Source organism: Sitodiplosis mosellana, unplaced genomic scaffold (genome assembly GCF_009176505.1).
Source record: "Sitodiplosis mosellana isolate CC-2019 unplaced genomic scaffold, AAFC_SMos_1.0 Smas_scaffold_21, whole genome shotgun sequence".
NCBI lineage: Eukaryota > Metazoa > Arthropoda > Insecta > Diptera > Cecidomyiidae > Sitodiplosis > Sitodiplosis mosellana.
The window spans coordinates 1,291,989-1,306,922 of NW_022595263.1; the positions used below are offsets into that span (position 1 = coordinate 1,291,989).

The window sequence follows — 14,934 nt, forward strand, 5'->3', positions numbered from 1 at the left end:
CATCAACACATTTTTCTGGATTGTGCTGTTGTATTAGTTTTGCATTTAATTCGGTTGTGATTTTTGACTAACAGGACATTTGCAAAACGACAAGAGCACAATATTCGAAATTCAGCATTGCATGGTCAGTTTGGTGTCAGAATTCGTTGAGGCAAGTTGATTGTTGTATTGATGGTTCATTGATTGTTTCTCCAAAACAAATTGTTAATTTAGTCAGTGTTTGATCGAAAGTGCAATAATTCTAATCAATTTGTTCACCATTTTCATTTTCATTTTCATTAGATCAAATTTGGTGAGCATGAAGAGAAAGCGGGCCCAGAACGGGCGACCGAGATCGGTCAAACTATCGCTGAATTCGGTTCTCCGGGATCAATATCGCGCGAATTTTGTGGCACAAGTCACCAATTGGTGCCACACAGCCACCGTCATCACCGTTTTGGCGTCATTGTTGTTTCTCTTCGAGAACAACCGAGCATTCGATGAAGATAACCATGACTTCTTCAGAGGCAATGGATACGAATTGATCAAGGATTGCTTCAATAACATTTTGAACGAGAACCGACACAAATTGCCGTTGGCCTTCCGCCAAATAATCGAAGCAGCAGTGCCAAACTTCCGATGGCCACAACGTGAAGGCATGGGAAACGCATTCAATCAGCTCATTGATCAATACACCACCAATGTCAAGAACAACATCAAAACGTGGTGCTACACCCGTATCAAAACGTTTTTCGTGCTGCAACGGTATGAGCTCAATTTGCTTGGCCATAACATCAGCGACATCGATGTGAAAAATGCCACCAAATCAGTTATGTTCAACAATATAGTACCAAGTGCGAATGTGGTGCGGCTGCTCGAGCAAGCGCGTATGATCGGAATACCAGTCGGTACGAAGTTATGTGATCTCGTCCGTGGTAGTTGGTTCCAGACAATACCGATATTCATCACCATTCAACGGCTAGTGTTCAACCACCATGAAAGATACGAGCTCTTGAATGATCTCTGGCGCCGATATTATCGGGATCGATTACACAACGCCATGCCATCCATTGCACGCCCACCGAAAATAAAAAACTTTCGTGTAATTCCGATTCATGACTTCAAGATGAAGCACATCCGGATCGATATTCATCTGTTCTATCAAATGGCGTGCAAATTGGGTGCCATCAAGTTGGCAAAAGGATTGTTTGGCCAGCCGGTTAACATTTCGAAAAAGGTCTACGACAGCAATCCATTTGTGTCCTGGGACACAATATTCAACATGGACAAGATTCAGAAAGTCGGCAATCGCAAGACATTTGACTACACAATCGTGACGGATAGTGTGGCTGTTTCGTTGTGTTTCCTGAAGCCAGAATGCCCCTCACACGAATATTCGCACGAGCAAATCAACGACATGTACGAAAATGGTGTTTTCCGCTTCGTGCTTGGCATGGATCCTGGTGTGCGAACCTGGAATGCCACGGTGCGAAAACATATCGCATCCGGTGTGGAAGTGAGTAACAATGATTTGTTTGTTTGTTTTGTCAGTCATTTCTTTTATATGCATATAATCATGATTCTTTGTTCTTATTTATTTCACACAGGAAAACATCACGATCGACGGTCCGAAATACCATTTTCGAGCGAAATATGGCAAACGAAAGCGCAAATCGGAAAAATGGCTACGATTGTTCACCGAATTGGAGCAACATGACCGAAATCAATATCCATTCTATCCATCGCCCAAGGGAGCCTCAAATTGGATGAGTTACATCGAACATCGTGTGAAAATGTTGCAGCCTGGAATGGAGGTTTACACAGCACGCAAATACATTCGCCTCAATCTCGATAAACATATCGAGGAGACCCGTGCAAGTGATACCATCGCTGCTTTTTTGACCAGAAAATTACCATCGCTCATTTTCCTTGGTGCAGCTCAAATGGCTCCAAATTCGCCAATTGGTATTAAGAAACGGTTGCGGTGCCCTGGTGTACGGAAACTACTGAACAGCTTCAAGAAACTGCACAATTGTGTGGTGGTGATGGTTGACGAGTACAAAACATCGCAGACGTGTGCAAAGTGCTTTCGGCCATTTGATCGACGTACAAAAAAGGACCGCTACAAAGTCTGCCGTCAGTGCATTCCACATGCAGCAAACATCACGACTGACAAACACCTGAGCAGTGTGATCATCAGCAAGAAAAGCAACCGGTCGTATCAACGAGAGCGACGACATGTTGTTGCGGAATATGAACGATTGAATGTACATCCAGTGTATTCACATGGTTTAGTGCCGAAACACAATGTATGGTTCAAAAACTGGCAGCTAAACACTGATAACACATGGAACGATTCACGTCATCCACATCAACAGAACACTGTTTGGCATCGGGATGAAGTCGCTGCCAAGTGCATATTGTACAAAGGTATGTATCATACATTGAAAAAAAAAAGTGAAATATTCTGGCTAACAATTGTTGTTTGTGATTTCGGTTGTTTCAGGTCTTTGTATGATAAAGGGCTTGGATGTGCATCCGCAACTGTCGAGACAACATCATGCAGCAGCTGCAGCCGCGCAGAACAATGCCGAAGGCGACCAAGATGACAACGATAGCGACAGCGACGATGATTACGTTTACGTTCTCGACGACGTGTCCGATGAAGAATAGTTTTTAGTTGATGTAGGATTAAGTTTTCAAACAATAATAATTGTAACGTTTTGTTACTTTGCTGGGCTTTGAGTATTGTGGCCTTGTCCGAAGTACGGGGCTTAGTCGGATCATATAAAATACCTCGTAGGTGAGTATCACTATTCATTAGCATATTGAATATTGATTCATAATCGTTTTTATATCATTCTAATTGATTTGTTTTTACTGTTCTTTTTCTACTTCCATTGTGACGTTAAAAATGACTGAAACTACACCCAAATGTGGGCCCAAATTCAACCGTTTACATACGCTTGGCAATGGATGTATTTGCGTTAACAATTGTTAGATGCCAACTTAAAAACAATAGAATAATTTATTGTATCAGAACTGAGTATCTTGCATTCATTTTGATATTCATAATACAGTATATGACGCTAAGAATGCCCAAAAACTGCTACTTTCAGTGAATTTTCTTTTTCATACATATAACACTTTTTGGCCCAGCGTTGCGTTTTCGCAACGGGCCGAAAAACAGTCATTTTTAGGGCCTATGACGAATTCAAATTTTTCACAAATGTTTATAGATCGATAGCTTGTCTTCTTTTCTCCAAGAAAAAAAATTGGAAATCGAATTAAAAAAAAAAAAAAAATTATGACAATTTCAAAATCAAGTCAGAAATGTCGATTTTTCCGGATTTTCCGACTCTCGGAAAATTGTTTCGTTTTCCGAAACCGGAAAAATCCTAAAACAGGTTGATTAGATATTCCAATAAACTACATTTTCTATCTAGACACCACTTCGATATTCCGTAAGTGATAGGCCCCAGGTGGGTGAAATCTGAACCGTTGCGTTTTCGCAACGCGGGGCCAAAATGGGTTAATGAAAAAATTCACTCGTTTGTCAAAAAATTTCGGGTTTTGGAACAATTTTTGAGCGTTTGGTGGATTAACCAAAAAAATTGCATACTCTTTGAGCTATGGTCGGAAAATTGATTTTTTTCGTTTTTTTCGACATTTTGCTCCAAAACATTAACTAAAAGTTTTTTTTAGGGTATAGTATGTTCATAAAATTTGTTTATTGGACTCTTTTCTACAACTTTGCCATTAACAGCAACATAATATTTCGAATATTTCACAAGATATGGCCTAAAATCTGCATGTTCCATATTGAGAAAAATCGACTGAGCAACGACAATTGCCTATGGCCATTACTTTCTTATACGAGCTAATAATCCAAAACGCCGGCGGGGTTTTGCTAGTATGTAGGAATACTTTCAGGTCTGATATGCCATTTTGTGTCCTTTTTACATGACCCGAATTTTGTTGGACTGTGTGATGATATTAGTCAGATAGCAAACGCTCCAAAAAAAAACCTTTGGTAAACGTTTCCAAAGGGACAAAGGACAATTCGTCAGCCATTTAGTGATAATTTGTGCCATGTGCATTGAGTGAAAATGATTTGAATCTTTTTCGGATGTCAGAAATTAGGGTCATGACTCGTTTATGTTGGTTTTAATCATCAGCATTCCAATCAAAGTGTGGTATACGGGAAATGTGCTGCATTGTCTTTGGTGGACTCGACCAGGTTGAATCTTTTCTTGGGAATTGCTATAGCTATTGGAAATATTGCAAATTTATTCGGTTGGTGAATGATTCGAATAACATATTCTCTCCATAAATGATATTATTTTGCTCTCACCTACTATACAAATTATTTCAAAACACTCTTCACCAAATGCCTTTTTGCCAATGGCATGAAATTGTCTGATGTACTAGCAGCTCGCAGAAAATTCGAAGGTATTTAAGAAACCAAATGTTCCAATTTTATTGAATAAAACCCATGTTTTATTTTGTTTGTCAAATTTATTTGATCAATTTGATGTTAGTGTGGTGAACAATTGTACGTTTGATTCCAACTTTGGACTAATTCAACGAAAACTGAAAATGAAATGAAACATTCGAATCCCTAATAGTATACAAATTCAAAAAGCAATTTCAATCTTTACTTTTTATTGAATCCGAGTCTATCGAAGACACTAGATGCGGACTGTGATTTGATTTTGTTTTGATTTCCATTTTTCATTTTTGTTCCCAAACGTGAACCGAGCGATACACGACCAACCCGATTAGCCAATTTACTGACGTCGGGTCCTTTTTTCAGCGACATTGACAAACCAATTCGGCTCTTGACAGATTTCTTATCCTCGTCTGATTTCATGGTTGATACATTTAACGGTTGCCCGTTTGCGCGCTTAACTGGTTGTTTCAGCTTAACGATTTTCTTTGTACGATGCAAGAGAGCGCTTTGTAATAATTTATCATTCTTTACAGTTAGGCCAAGACGCGCTCGAATATTGTCAGCTTTCACGAGACGGATTTTATTCGAGTGAGCTGCGACTTTTTTTCGTGATTCAATTTCAAGAATTTCATCGGTGTTTGAGAATTTTACGGATTTTTCCCCTGTTTCCATGCGCTCATATTCATCGGCAACCATGGTGGCCGCTTTGGCTGGGATGCGTTTCACTAAAATCGCCTTTTGTTGTGGTTTTGATGCCTTTTTAATGCTCACAATCTGTTTGATGGAAAAAGTTTAGATTCTTTAACAATTTCTCAATGAAATTAAGTTCTTTTATATTTGACAATTCAAATCCATTCAAGAGGTGATCGTGTTCAATGTCCAAGAGAAGAACCTACTTTTTTTGGAGCGCTCTTTAGAATTCCAGCAAATGCAACAGCCTTTTCATCGTCAAGATCCAAATCGTCACTTTTTCCGCCAAGCCGTGAGAAGATTGAAGAGGCAGATGTTGACGGCACACTATTCAGTCCTGTCACTTTGACCTGTGGTTGAGCTGATTTTTTCTTTGTTTGTTCCAATCGATCGAAGATTCCCAATTTCTTTTCCTCTTTGTCAGAATACACTTTTGAAGAATTTAAAATTTGTAATATATTTGTACATTCGGAGTGGAAAGAAATAAATATGATTTGCTTACATAGTGCTTGTTTCTCCAAAATCTGTTTACTACGTTCTGTTGAGCCAGAGGGTAACGTAATTTTGTAACGTCCTTCATGTTCAGGTAGAACACGTCTTGCTGGTTTTCTCGCTGGTTCCTCCACCGACTTCACGATTTCGTCCTTTTTAATAACTAAAAATTCCAAACTATTAGTTGCAATATCCATATTCGTCGAAAATATTAGTAAGATTTGAGATAATTTGGAGTTTACTCACTCTTTTTGGATGTTGTAGCCAACAACGGACTGACTGAAGCTGTTGTTACTGATGCTTTCTCTGCTGAGAGTATTTTGTCGCGTGTATTTTGCTCATTTACTTTCTTTGCGTGTCTAAAGGGTAAAGTGGAACTATGACTGCATGCTTTTTTCGATGTGTTGTTTACAATTGAAATTTACCTCAAAATTGATATGATGTCGCCCATCGGTGTGATTCCCATTTCTCGTAAATATTCTTTGTTCAAATCCGTTAACATATCCAAATCCATTCGATTCTCGTAAAAGATGTGAGCATATGTGGCGGCGGCCTGGCTGGGAACGCCAGCTGCTTGAAAAAATTTCACCCATAAATCTACAGGAGATAACATTGAAAAAGCATGAAAATTTACTTAAAAAACACCAAACCGTTTTGAATCATACAAAAATATCCACTTACTCGCGCTAGCAACCATTTTTATGTGTTTTTTCCGTGGCAATTTGCCCACACCAAACAAATATTTCGCAATACAGATAACGCTGAACACAGAACACGAATTGCTTTCAATGAATTTTAGAGCATGAACTTTTCTTAAAAAATAATGTATCAATCAATTTGGTATTTTTTTAGTGATTATTTCTAAATGAAGTTTCTCTTCCTACTTTGCAGCCTACGAATCTAATAATAAGTTGATGTTAAAAAAAGTTCAATTGTCAAAAACGCTAATGTCGGCCGCTTGTACGGCAGAACGGTTGTTTTGACAGTTCTCAAAGTGAATCGGTTCAGTGTGATGCGGTTCAAGCATAATGCTCGTTCACATTCGACGTGTGAAGGGACGGTTTTAATGTGTAAGTACATTGAATTATATTGAATTTGTTGTTATCGTTTCAGATAACAATTTCACGATAATTTTTTGTACATTTCATTCCACTGTAATTAATCGAATGTTAAATAATATTTGCTTGGTAAAATAACCGTTGCAAAACTTATTTTCATAGGGCATTTCTGCTTATCGTTTCTTTTGATTCAGATTTATATCAAAATGAATTGATAGGCGTATTAAATTAGAGTTGAATTTGATAAAATCATTTTTTTAAAGAAAATTATTGCAGTACGTAATCAGTCAGCTGTTTGTAACTTACTTCCTTGCACACACTCACACATATATATTTGTATACACAAACATTCGCACAATCGAAATGCCATGCATTCGATGCACACATTCAATTAGGTTAAATGCCACTCTCGCAACACAAATACATGTAAAGTGGCAATATTTACTCGTCACATATATTCACACAAACAACATTTCGTTTGGTTTGTTAGTCGTTCGCTAGTATGGGTTATTCATTTACACTTGTAGCAGTAGATTGGATCGGTTCATTTGCACAAGCACCGACCGACCGAAAATTGAATTCATCGTAGTTTTCATGTATTGCTTGTAAACAGAAAGGCCAAGTCGATGAATACGCTGTGAGGCAAGCCAAGCGAACGAAATGAATTGGTTAGATATGCTCAGTAGATGATTCTCTCTTCGCGGTGTCAGTCACTCATTCAGAGAAAATCGAAACGAGTAAACGTGTAGTAATCCGAATCGAGTACGCACGATGTTAAAACCATATTCATTGTGTACACCTTGAGTTTCATTTTAGTTTTTCAAATCTATTTTTTTCATTTTCGTTCATTTATTTCCTTTTTTGCTGCGTATACATTTTCTATATAAATGGCATTTTGTGCTTGATTTTTGCGCTGCAAGCAAATATTTATCGTGTTGCAATAAAAACCACCGTATTTTCGGGCTTATTATTTACGGGTTTGTTTGTTTCGTCCATTATTAAAAGAACGCGTTTGGTAAAACTAACATACAACAAAAAACGGAGTGGTTCGATTGTTGAAAAACAAAAAAACGATTTGATTCCAAGAGTTTAAGGGACCGAGAGAACAAAAAGCAGTGTGACAAACATTCGTCTGAATAAACAATCAAATCCAAAAAATACATGACGTTAAATATGTTAGAGAATAAAAGAGATTGTGTGAGTGAATAGCAACCCCACGATTCAATTCAGAGAAACGAAAAATCGATAAGCAATTGAGCTACTATGTGTTTTATCTCATCGGAGTGTATCAACTGAGGTCAACGCATTTTTAGAAAAGAAATTGAAGCAATCAATGTGTACTGCTTCTACCAGGCTGACTCTTCAGCCAAATGATATTTTAGTTCAATCACCGTCAAGTACAGAAACCGAATCCATCAGATTCAAGTCCAATGCGACACTAAAACGAAAATGAACTCATTCATCCGTTCCATTTTCTTTCCATACACAGGGAACAAAGTACATAGAAAACTAAAAACCCATTATTCATAGTTTGCAATACGAAAAGTACGCACGAGAATAATTACTTGGATTAAAACATTGCTTAGAAATGTGATGTTGTAACATTGGTTATTTGCACGAATGAAAGAAAAGTCTTAGTGGCAATAATCAACAATAATTCAGTGTTGTTGTGAGTGTTTTTTTTTCAACTGGAATAGAATCAAGTGAAAGAGAAACGCGTACGTGTGTGTATATGTGGAAATGTTCCAGTCGAAGCTTCCTAAACAGTACAAAGAAATCACAAATCGCCTATAACAGTTGTATGCACTTTCCTTTTCCAAGCAAACATATTTTGCAGTGACCGAGAATTTCAACGGACAATAACACAGTAAAAAAACATGTAATTGATTAATTGATTGACTGCAACTTTTGTTTCGCTTTTTAATTATCGTTTCAATTGGTCTACCGATTTAGTTTTGAAATTTGTGCGCGTTATTCATTTTTAAGTTGCACTTGTCAATCATTGTTGTCCCTAAGTTCTGGCTTCGAATTTCATTTCATAATTACATCGCAAAAATTGTGTGTTATTCAAAGAAAAAATACTAAAGAAAGAAATTCGACTAAGAAACAGTTGTATCGTTGGTGACAGCACATAGATATGGCAGTAACCATCGGATTTCAACAGGCGACTTGCGATATTTTACACAAAACCCAATTGATCGACGGCTAAATTTAGAGAAGTTTCCGAGTTCTGTACCAAAGCACACATCATAATTGGTGAATGCCGCTACGAATTTAACGAGATAGTCATAAAGAGCAACGTTTCGTCCAATTTCTTTGGCGAAACAACTTGGAAGCAACGACTCTGCGTTAGCTAGAGCACAACAGAAAAACAGGTAGGTTTTTTTCAAGCACACTAATTTCTATTTTTGCGTTTCACCAATACACTCATGATTGTGTGCGAAAAAAACTAGAAACCATTTTTTTTTGTTAAACAAAGATCACAATGTAATTGCTTGTGAAATATTTCTGTAAATGTATAACGGCATTCGCGGGCGAATGCAGTCCAATGAGACCATGGCTAATGCGATTCATCGACGAAAAACAGACACACACACACACACACACATTTAAAACTACATACGTTTCCATTCAAGAAAAATATTTGCCATTTACTGCAATTTTGATATTTCATTCAACTTTATGCCGCTCAACCCACGCCGAATTATCATTATTCGCAATAATTTCCATGGGCAATCATTTCGATTTAATTCAGACTTTTTAATTACATTTCATGATTTAACGTCGAGACCTGCATCGTTCATAGCAATTTTTTTTATGAGAAAAGCCTTTTTATCACTTTGCATAATCTTTGGATCGATTGGAATGGTTGTTTAGTTTGCACACGTTTCACAATAGCACTTGCATCATCATGCTTTGAAACGGATTTATGTCTTGAATGTCGTATTAACGTTACAAGTGTTTTAGCTGTTATAATTACAGATTATGCGCCGTGTGTGTGGCCGTGCATGAGCACATATAAACGTTTAATATCTATCTAAATCGATCCATCATAAAGTTAAATGTTATTTACTTATTTCGTCGACTGCTTTTAATCACTTCGTATTACGCGCATAACATGTGACAATCACATCCGCCTGATTGAAACAAAATCATAAGACGCTGTAATTAAATTAGCCATTAACGGATGAAAAATCTCCTTAAAACGACTCACCTACAACTTTCCAAATTATAACATAGAAAAAACCACAGACCAATCATTGCGATTTATTGGAATTTTGCATTTTTTATGCATTTTTGCTGTCCGAAAAATATTTACGAATCAGTGTATAGCAATAAAATTAGAATTTTTATGTAGCTGCTGAATGAAGTGTGTGGTCGCTGCAATTGAAATTGTTTTCATTTTTTCCGCTTTGGCTAAGGAACAAAAAGGCCATCGAAAAAAGAAAATACTGTGAGTCGATTTGTATAGCAGAGTGCATGTCGCAATTGTGAGTCGAGGCTACAAATGTGTTTGCATCTTGGCTTTGATTGCAACTACCGTCACTCTCATTGTCGTTGTTGTTGCTTACAAATTAACGTCGTGCGAACATCGAACGACAGAAAGTCGGAACACATTGCATTAATGCGGTATTATGCGCACATGATTCGATTCCCTAAAAAAGAAAATAAGCGAAGTTTTCACTTTCATGAGAATGAAGTAACAAAAGGCGGTCGCCAATAAAAAAAATCAGCACAACGACTAGACAAATGTTACCATCATCATGAAATCGCCTGCATTGCAAGAGCTCATGCATTGTTTTCGTTTGCCGTATAATAATTTCGATGCTGTTTTTTTTCCTTCTTTGTTGCCCTTTTGATGTCGCATGTTTTCGCTGAAATGTGGGCTCTCGGCTCAATTTTTCGACATAATTAAACTGATTATTGCCTCAAACATATAGAACGTTTCTTTTTCTTTGGTGTTTCATGTAATATAGCAAAAGCCGCACTTTGATTAATTCGTTCGGAAGACAAATTTACGGTAGATGCTTGACGTTCCGACTGATGTTGAAATGTGCCATTTTTTTTTTCTTAGCCGAAGATGTTGATTGCCAAACATAGATCAGTTTCGCAGACGACAGTATACATATATATGTAAGACTTTGTTTGGAAATCTTGCATTAATCTTTGTGAATTGTTTGGATTCATCTCAAATTTCTTTGCTCGATCGTGATCTGTTTTGAATGAGACCTCTGGTCATGCATTTAGTCGACTCAGCTATAAAGAGCTTCCTACGCCTGTTAATACTGTTTAAACGCATAAACTCACACACGCACACACATTTCTATCGCCCATTTAATAAATGGAATATTCGTTTCGTACTCAAGTCTTCATGTGTGTTTTTGTGTGCGTGTTGAAGATTTTGCAAAAGAGTCGAAGTCATTTGAATAGGTGACGCCGTTTTTTCTCACCTACAGCGGATCTTTTTTCTCTCTCAATGAAATAAATTGTATTTTGAATTCATTGTAGCAACTCCATAAATAATATTGTTTCTTTGAGTTTATTGCTTCTCACCGCTTTGGGTTCCGCTTAACTTGATGCTAATTTTATACTAGGAACTAGCTTAGATTACACGACTCTTGCCTCAATGCATCGTGCGCATCATTCGAGGTTGAAACATCAAAGAATTAGAATCTCATGCAAGATCGGCAAGAAGAAGTGAAAAGAAAGCCGCATGATAAAAGTCATTAAAATGAACAGCGAGAAAAACGAATAAAGTGTAATGTAATCAATTCGTCCGTTGATTTAATGGTGTTTTGATTAAGTAGTTGTGTTCACTGCTTTAGATGTAACTGAAAAAAGAAAACATCATGAACAAGTTTCAAACATAGATTGTTTTGGTTTGTTCTTTGTATTAAGGAACAAAACCATCGTAGACGTAGCAGCGTCACATGCATACTGAATGCTGTTAACGAGCAGCTCAAAACATATGTACGTGTTTCAAATAGAGTCAATTTGGACTTTTGAAGAAAACATGAATCTAAAAAAGATCCAAACTTAGTTTCTTTCCAAACTAAACTCATGTTTACCTTTTTTTCCATTCATATTTTCAATCACAGCTCATCGGTCTGTCAACTGCTTCGAGATATAAGCCATTTTCTGTTGTCACTCACTCTTATTGTTGTGTTCATTTCACAAGTATCAACATTCAAAACGGAAAGTTTTTCCTATTTTTGTACAACAACCTACGCTCCGTCTTCTTTTCTCCGTTGTGTTTGTGCATTTTGCTGTGGTTCATCTACTTTGCATTCAAACATCGTACCGTATTTTCTGCATTCGAACGTTCATTTCAATCGCATATTCTCTCGTTTGTGACCGTTGATCCCAACATATTTTACAAGCGATGTATGAAAGGGATGAGGAAATTTACATACCACAGCCCAGAACGGAAACTAAAAACAAGACAACCCAAACGAAAATTACTGTTTTCGTGTTGTTGTTGTTTTTTAAACTTCGTTTGTATATTTTATGACGATTTTGAATGATTTTACAATTTTTTTCATCTTTCCCGTGTCTGGTTTACCTTTCAGTCTACCTGAACTAGTACATATACACATATACATAAATACATATATAGTACTTCATGACGATTCACTCTCCCGAGAAATTGCCATAAACAATTTAGTTAAACTCATAATTTCAGTGTCGTATTTAACATTTCCTTGAATTCAAAAACATCCGCTCGAAAGTGCGAGAAATGAAATGACGGAAAATATTACGCTTGACTACATCTTGGCTTCCGAAATAAGAAATTTGAAACCATTACCCACGCTTAAAACTACAATTCGATGACATTCACTCGATGAAAGCAAGGGCATTTTTGTACAAAATTTTCACGAAAATTGACGCAAACACACTTCAAATCACGCATGGGTTTGCCTTGAAACTCGCATCTATCCAACGGCTTTTTTTATGTTTCTCACACAAAGGTGTCTACATCAGATAATTTTCGAGTTGACAACTTAGAATTGATGCTATTTTTTAAACGATCGTGTGAGCAACATGCTGATTGAACATTTGCATACACATACGAGTTTTTGAACGACAAGTTGAGAGCAAATCAATATTCATGTAGAACAAACACCACCGAAGTTTGCCTGTAGCACGCATAAGGTGTGGTCTTTCGCAGTTGTTTTTTTTTTTATTCAAATCGGTCAAATAATTGTATTGGCTATCGAAATGGGATTGAATGTACATGTTAATAATGGGTAGCCAACAAAAAAAAACAAGCTTATGGTGTCATTGGGCAGCACTGAAGCATACAATCGCCGATATGCGATATTATTTATGAGTGTATTATTTTTCAATATTGATTTGTATTTCGCTCTTTGACGCCAAAGGAATAACTGATTTGATTTTGGATGTTTACATGTATTTCTGTTTATATTTTGCAATCCGTCGATAGTTTTAACAAGAAAAAAGCGAAACAAACATCACCAAATTGGGACAGCAACCATGGCAGAGGACGATATGGACTGCTGTGTACGGGTAGCCGTCAGGTAAGCATTAGACATACATACTTGCTACGTGCAAATACAGCATCAACACTAATCGAACATCACATAAATTATTCAAATTAGTTTTTTTTCTCCCTCAACCATTTTGCCAAAGTGTGTGCTGTTCAAAATTGTTTTTGAAATTTAGTTGAACTGCGTGCGTTGCACCAAAAACTTACTTCTCAGACGTTTACGTGGGTAAACGTTCTTTTTCTCAATATTATATTTGACTCTCAAGTGTTTCTTTTCACGTCAAGTAAATTTAGGTGATCACCAACTTGGTGTGTGCTTCTATATAGCATTTCAATGGCGAAATTCATTTGATGACCTCATACTAGCTACGCCAGTCATTCCCTCGCCTTATTTAATTGCACGTCAAATGAAATTACGAAAAAAATCCTTCCGCCATTCGGAATCCATTCGCGCTTGTCACACAGATGACAAACAACACCAAACAAAGTAATCGAAACATTTTTCATGCTTTATTGGGACACCTAATGATCGAAAACCAATTTTACCGACCTCTTCTTTCTTTCGACGACGAAGTAAAATTACCATGTGTGATGATGGCTAACTGTAGCAACGACCAAATTGTGGCTAAGAAGCTAATCATTATCACGTACAATTTCGTTTCGGAACGATGACTTTCATTGACATTTTCGACCAATTTCGATTTCAATGACGATATCTGTGAAAAATATATTTTTTTAAATAGCATGTTGCAAAAGTGCCTCACTGTCATTTTGTATGAAAATTCTACAAAACGATTTGAGCGCTGTTCGTATGATTACATGACGGCTTTCATTTGAACTAATGTGAGGTACATTTCAAAAGTAAATTGCAACATGCTATTTCAAAGATTGAAATTTTAATCACCCAAGCGGATTAGTCCGTCTTTACAACTTTTTTTCAGTTGATTAATAACAGAATTCGTGTTTCTTTGAACCCAAAATATTGCAAAATATATATTTTTTCTGTACGCATATTGGTCGCGAGCTGCCGACTGCAGAAAGTGAACAGGTTTGACGATTAAAAAATTCAAACAAAAAAATAATATCAGCAGCAGAGACATTTTTGTATTGTTTGTTAAACAGCAGCAAAAAAACTACTCACTAGTCTCTAGTTATTTATATCTATCGCATTGTTCAGTGACTATTAGGTTACGATTGTTTTTGACAAGGTGTCTCTTCAACATTGAAATAAAATGTTTATCAAGAATTTTATCGTGTTTCTATAGCTGCACAGTTAATAATATATTATTAATTATTATTAATATTATATTATTAACTAGGCGGTATTAACAACTGATACGTTATTAACATCGCCTGTTAATATCGCTATTACTTACTAGTTAATACCAGTTAATACCGGTATTATCATACTAATATATTATTAACATGCGATGTTAATACCGATAGTATGATCATACTATATTATTATGATTTACATGATAATATTTTATAAACATCCATTTTAATAATTATTAACATTTCTGATGATATTTATTAACATCGCTGTTAATAATATGTTATTAACAGCCGATAATATCGCAAATTTTCCCATTTTTGTCGCGGTTTTTCACGGTTTCCGCGGAACTGATAGGAGATATCAACTTGGTGTCAAAGTTGTAGTACTCGAGGTCCTCTATCAGGGCAGTTATCTCTTATCTCTTATCAGTTTCGCGAAAAGCGTGAAAAATGATAAGAAAAAAAAGTTCTATATAAAA

The 14,934-nt window shown here is 36.5% G+C and overlaps 3 protein-coding genes across 9 annotated transcripts in view; 2 read left to right on the forward strand and 1 right to left on the reverse strand.

Moving 5' to 3' along the window:
• The first annotated feature begins 7 nt into the window (after positions 1 to 7).
• LOC129568699 (uncharacterized) lies at positions 8 to 2,786 on the forward strand. Its single transcript, XM_055446935.1, has 4 exons — positions 8 to 151; positions 283 to 1,495; positions 1,587 to 2,409; positions 2,486 to 2,786. Exons 2-4 carry the CDS (start codon positions 299 to 301, stop codon positions 2,650 to 2,652), a joined length of 2,187 nt encoding a protein of 728 aa, XP_055302910.1. The 5' UTR covers positions 8 to 151; positions 283 to 298; the 3' UTR covers positions 2,653 to 2,786.
• Positions 2,787 to 4,477: 1,691 nt separating this feature from the next.
• LOC129568683 (uncharacterized protein C19orf47) lies at positions 4,478 to 6,605 on the reverse strand. The gene is made up of 6 exons (XM_055446891.1): positions 6,296 to 6,605; positions 6,040 to 6,211; positions 5,861 to 5,973; positions 5,625 to 5,777; positions 5,329 to 5,552; positions 4,478 to 5,206 (listed from the first exon to the last, which is right to left on the reverse strand). The coding sequence occupies exons 1-6, from the start codon at positions 6,309 to 6,311 to the stop codon at positions 4,637 to 4,639; spliced, it is 1,248 nt and encodes a 415-aa protein (XP_055302866.1). The 5' UTR covers positions 6,312 to 6,605; the 3' UTR covers positions 4,478 to 4,636.
• Positions 6,606 to 7,190: 585 nt separating this feature from the next.
• Positions 7,191 to 14,934, forward strand: part of LOC129568684 (kinesin-like protein KIF21A) — a 30,198-nt gene continuing 22,454 nt past the window's right edge. For 2 of the 7 annotated variants that reach the window (XR_008687976.1, XM_055446894.1), the window contains exons 1-2: positions 7,304 to 9,047; positions 13,107 to 13,211. Coding sequence is in view for 6 of the 7 variants with exons in the window: in XM_055446894.1 (XP_055302869.1) it covers positions 13,168 to 13,211 (44 nt within the window). In the remaining variant the exon portion in view is untranslated. Of the gene's footprint in view, positions 9,048 to 13,106; positions 13,212 to 14,934 lie in introns of all 7 variants that reach the window. The other 5 variants (XM_055446896.1, XM_055446898.1, XM_055446895.1 and 2 more) reach the window with 5 other exon arrangements.

Excerpts from the sequence above, each read along its gene's own strand:
- LOC129568699 (XM_055446935.1), top strand. The coding sequence starts at position 299 with ATGAAGAGAAAGCGGGCCCAGAACGGGCGACCGAGATCGGTCAAACTA. Across the intron at positions 1,496-1,586 it reads ATATCGCATCCGGTGTGGAA|GAAAACATCACGATCGACGG; the intron begins GTGAGTAACAAT and ends TATTTCACACAG. Across the intron at positions 2,410-2,485 it reads CAAGTGCATATTGTACAAAG|GTCTTTGTATGATAAAGGGC; the intron begins GTATGTATCATA and ends CGGTTGTTTCAG.
- LOC129568683 (XM_055446891.1), bottom strand. Across the intron at positions 5,778-5,860 it reads GGCTACAACATCCAAAAAGA|TTATTAAAAAGGACGAAATC; the intron begins GTGAGTAAACTC and ends TGGAATTTTTAG. Across the intron at positions 5,207-5,328 it reads TAAAGAGCGCTCCAAAAAAA|ATTGTGAGCATTAAAAAGGC; the intron begins GTAGGTTCTTCT and ends TCCATCAAACAG.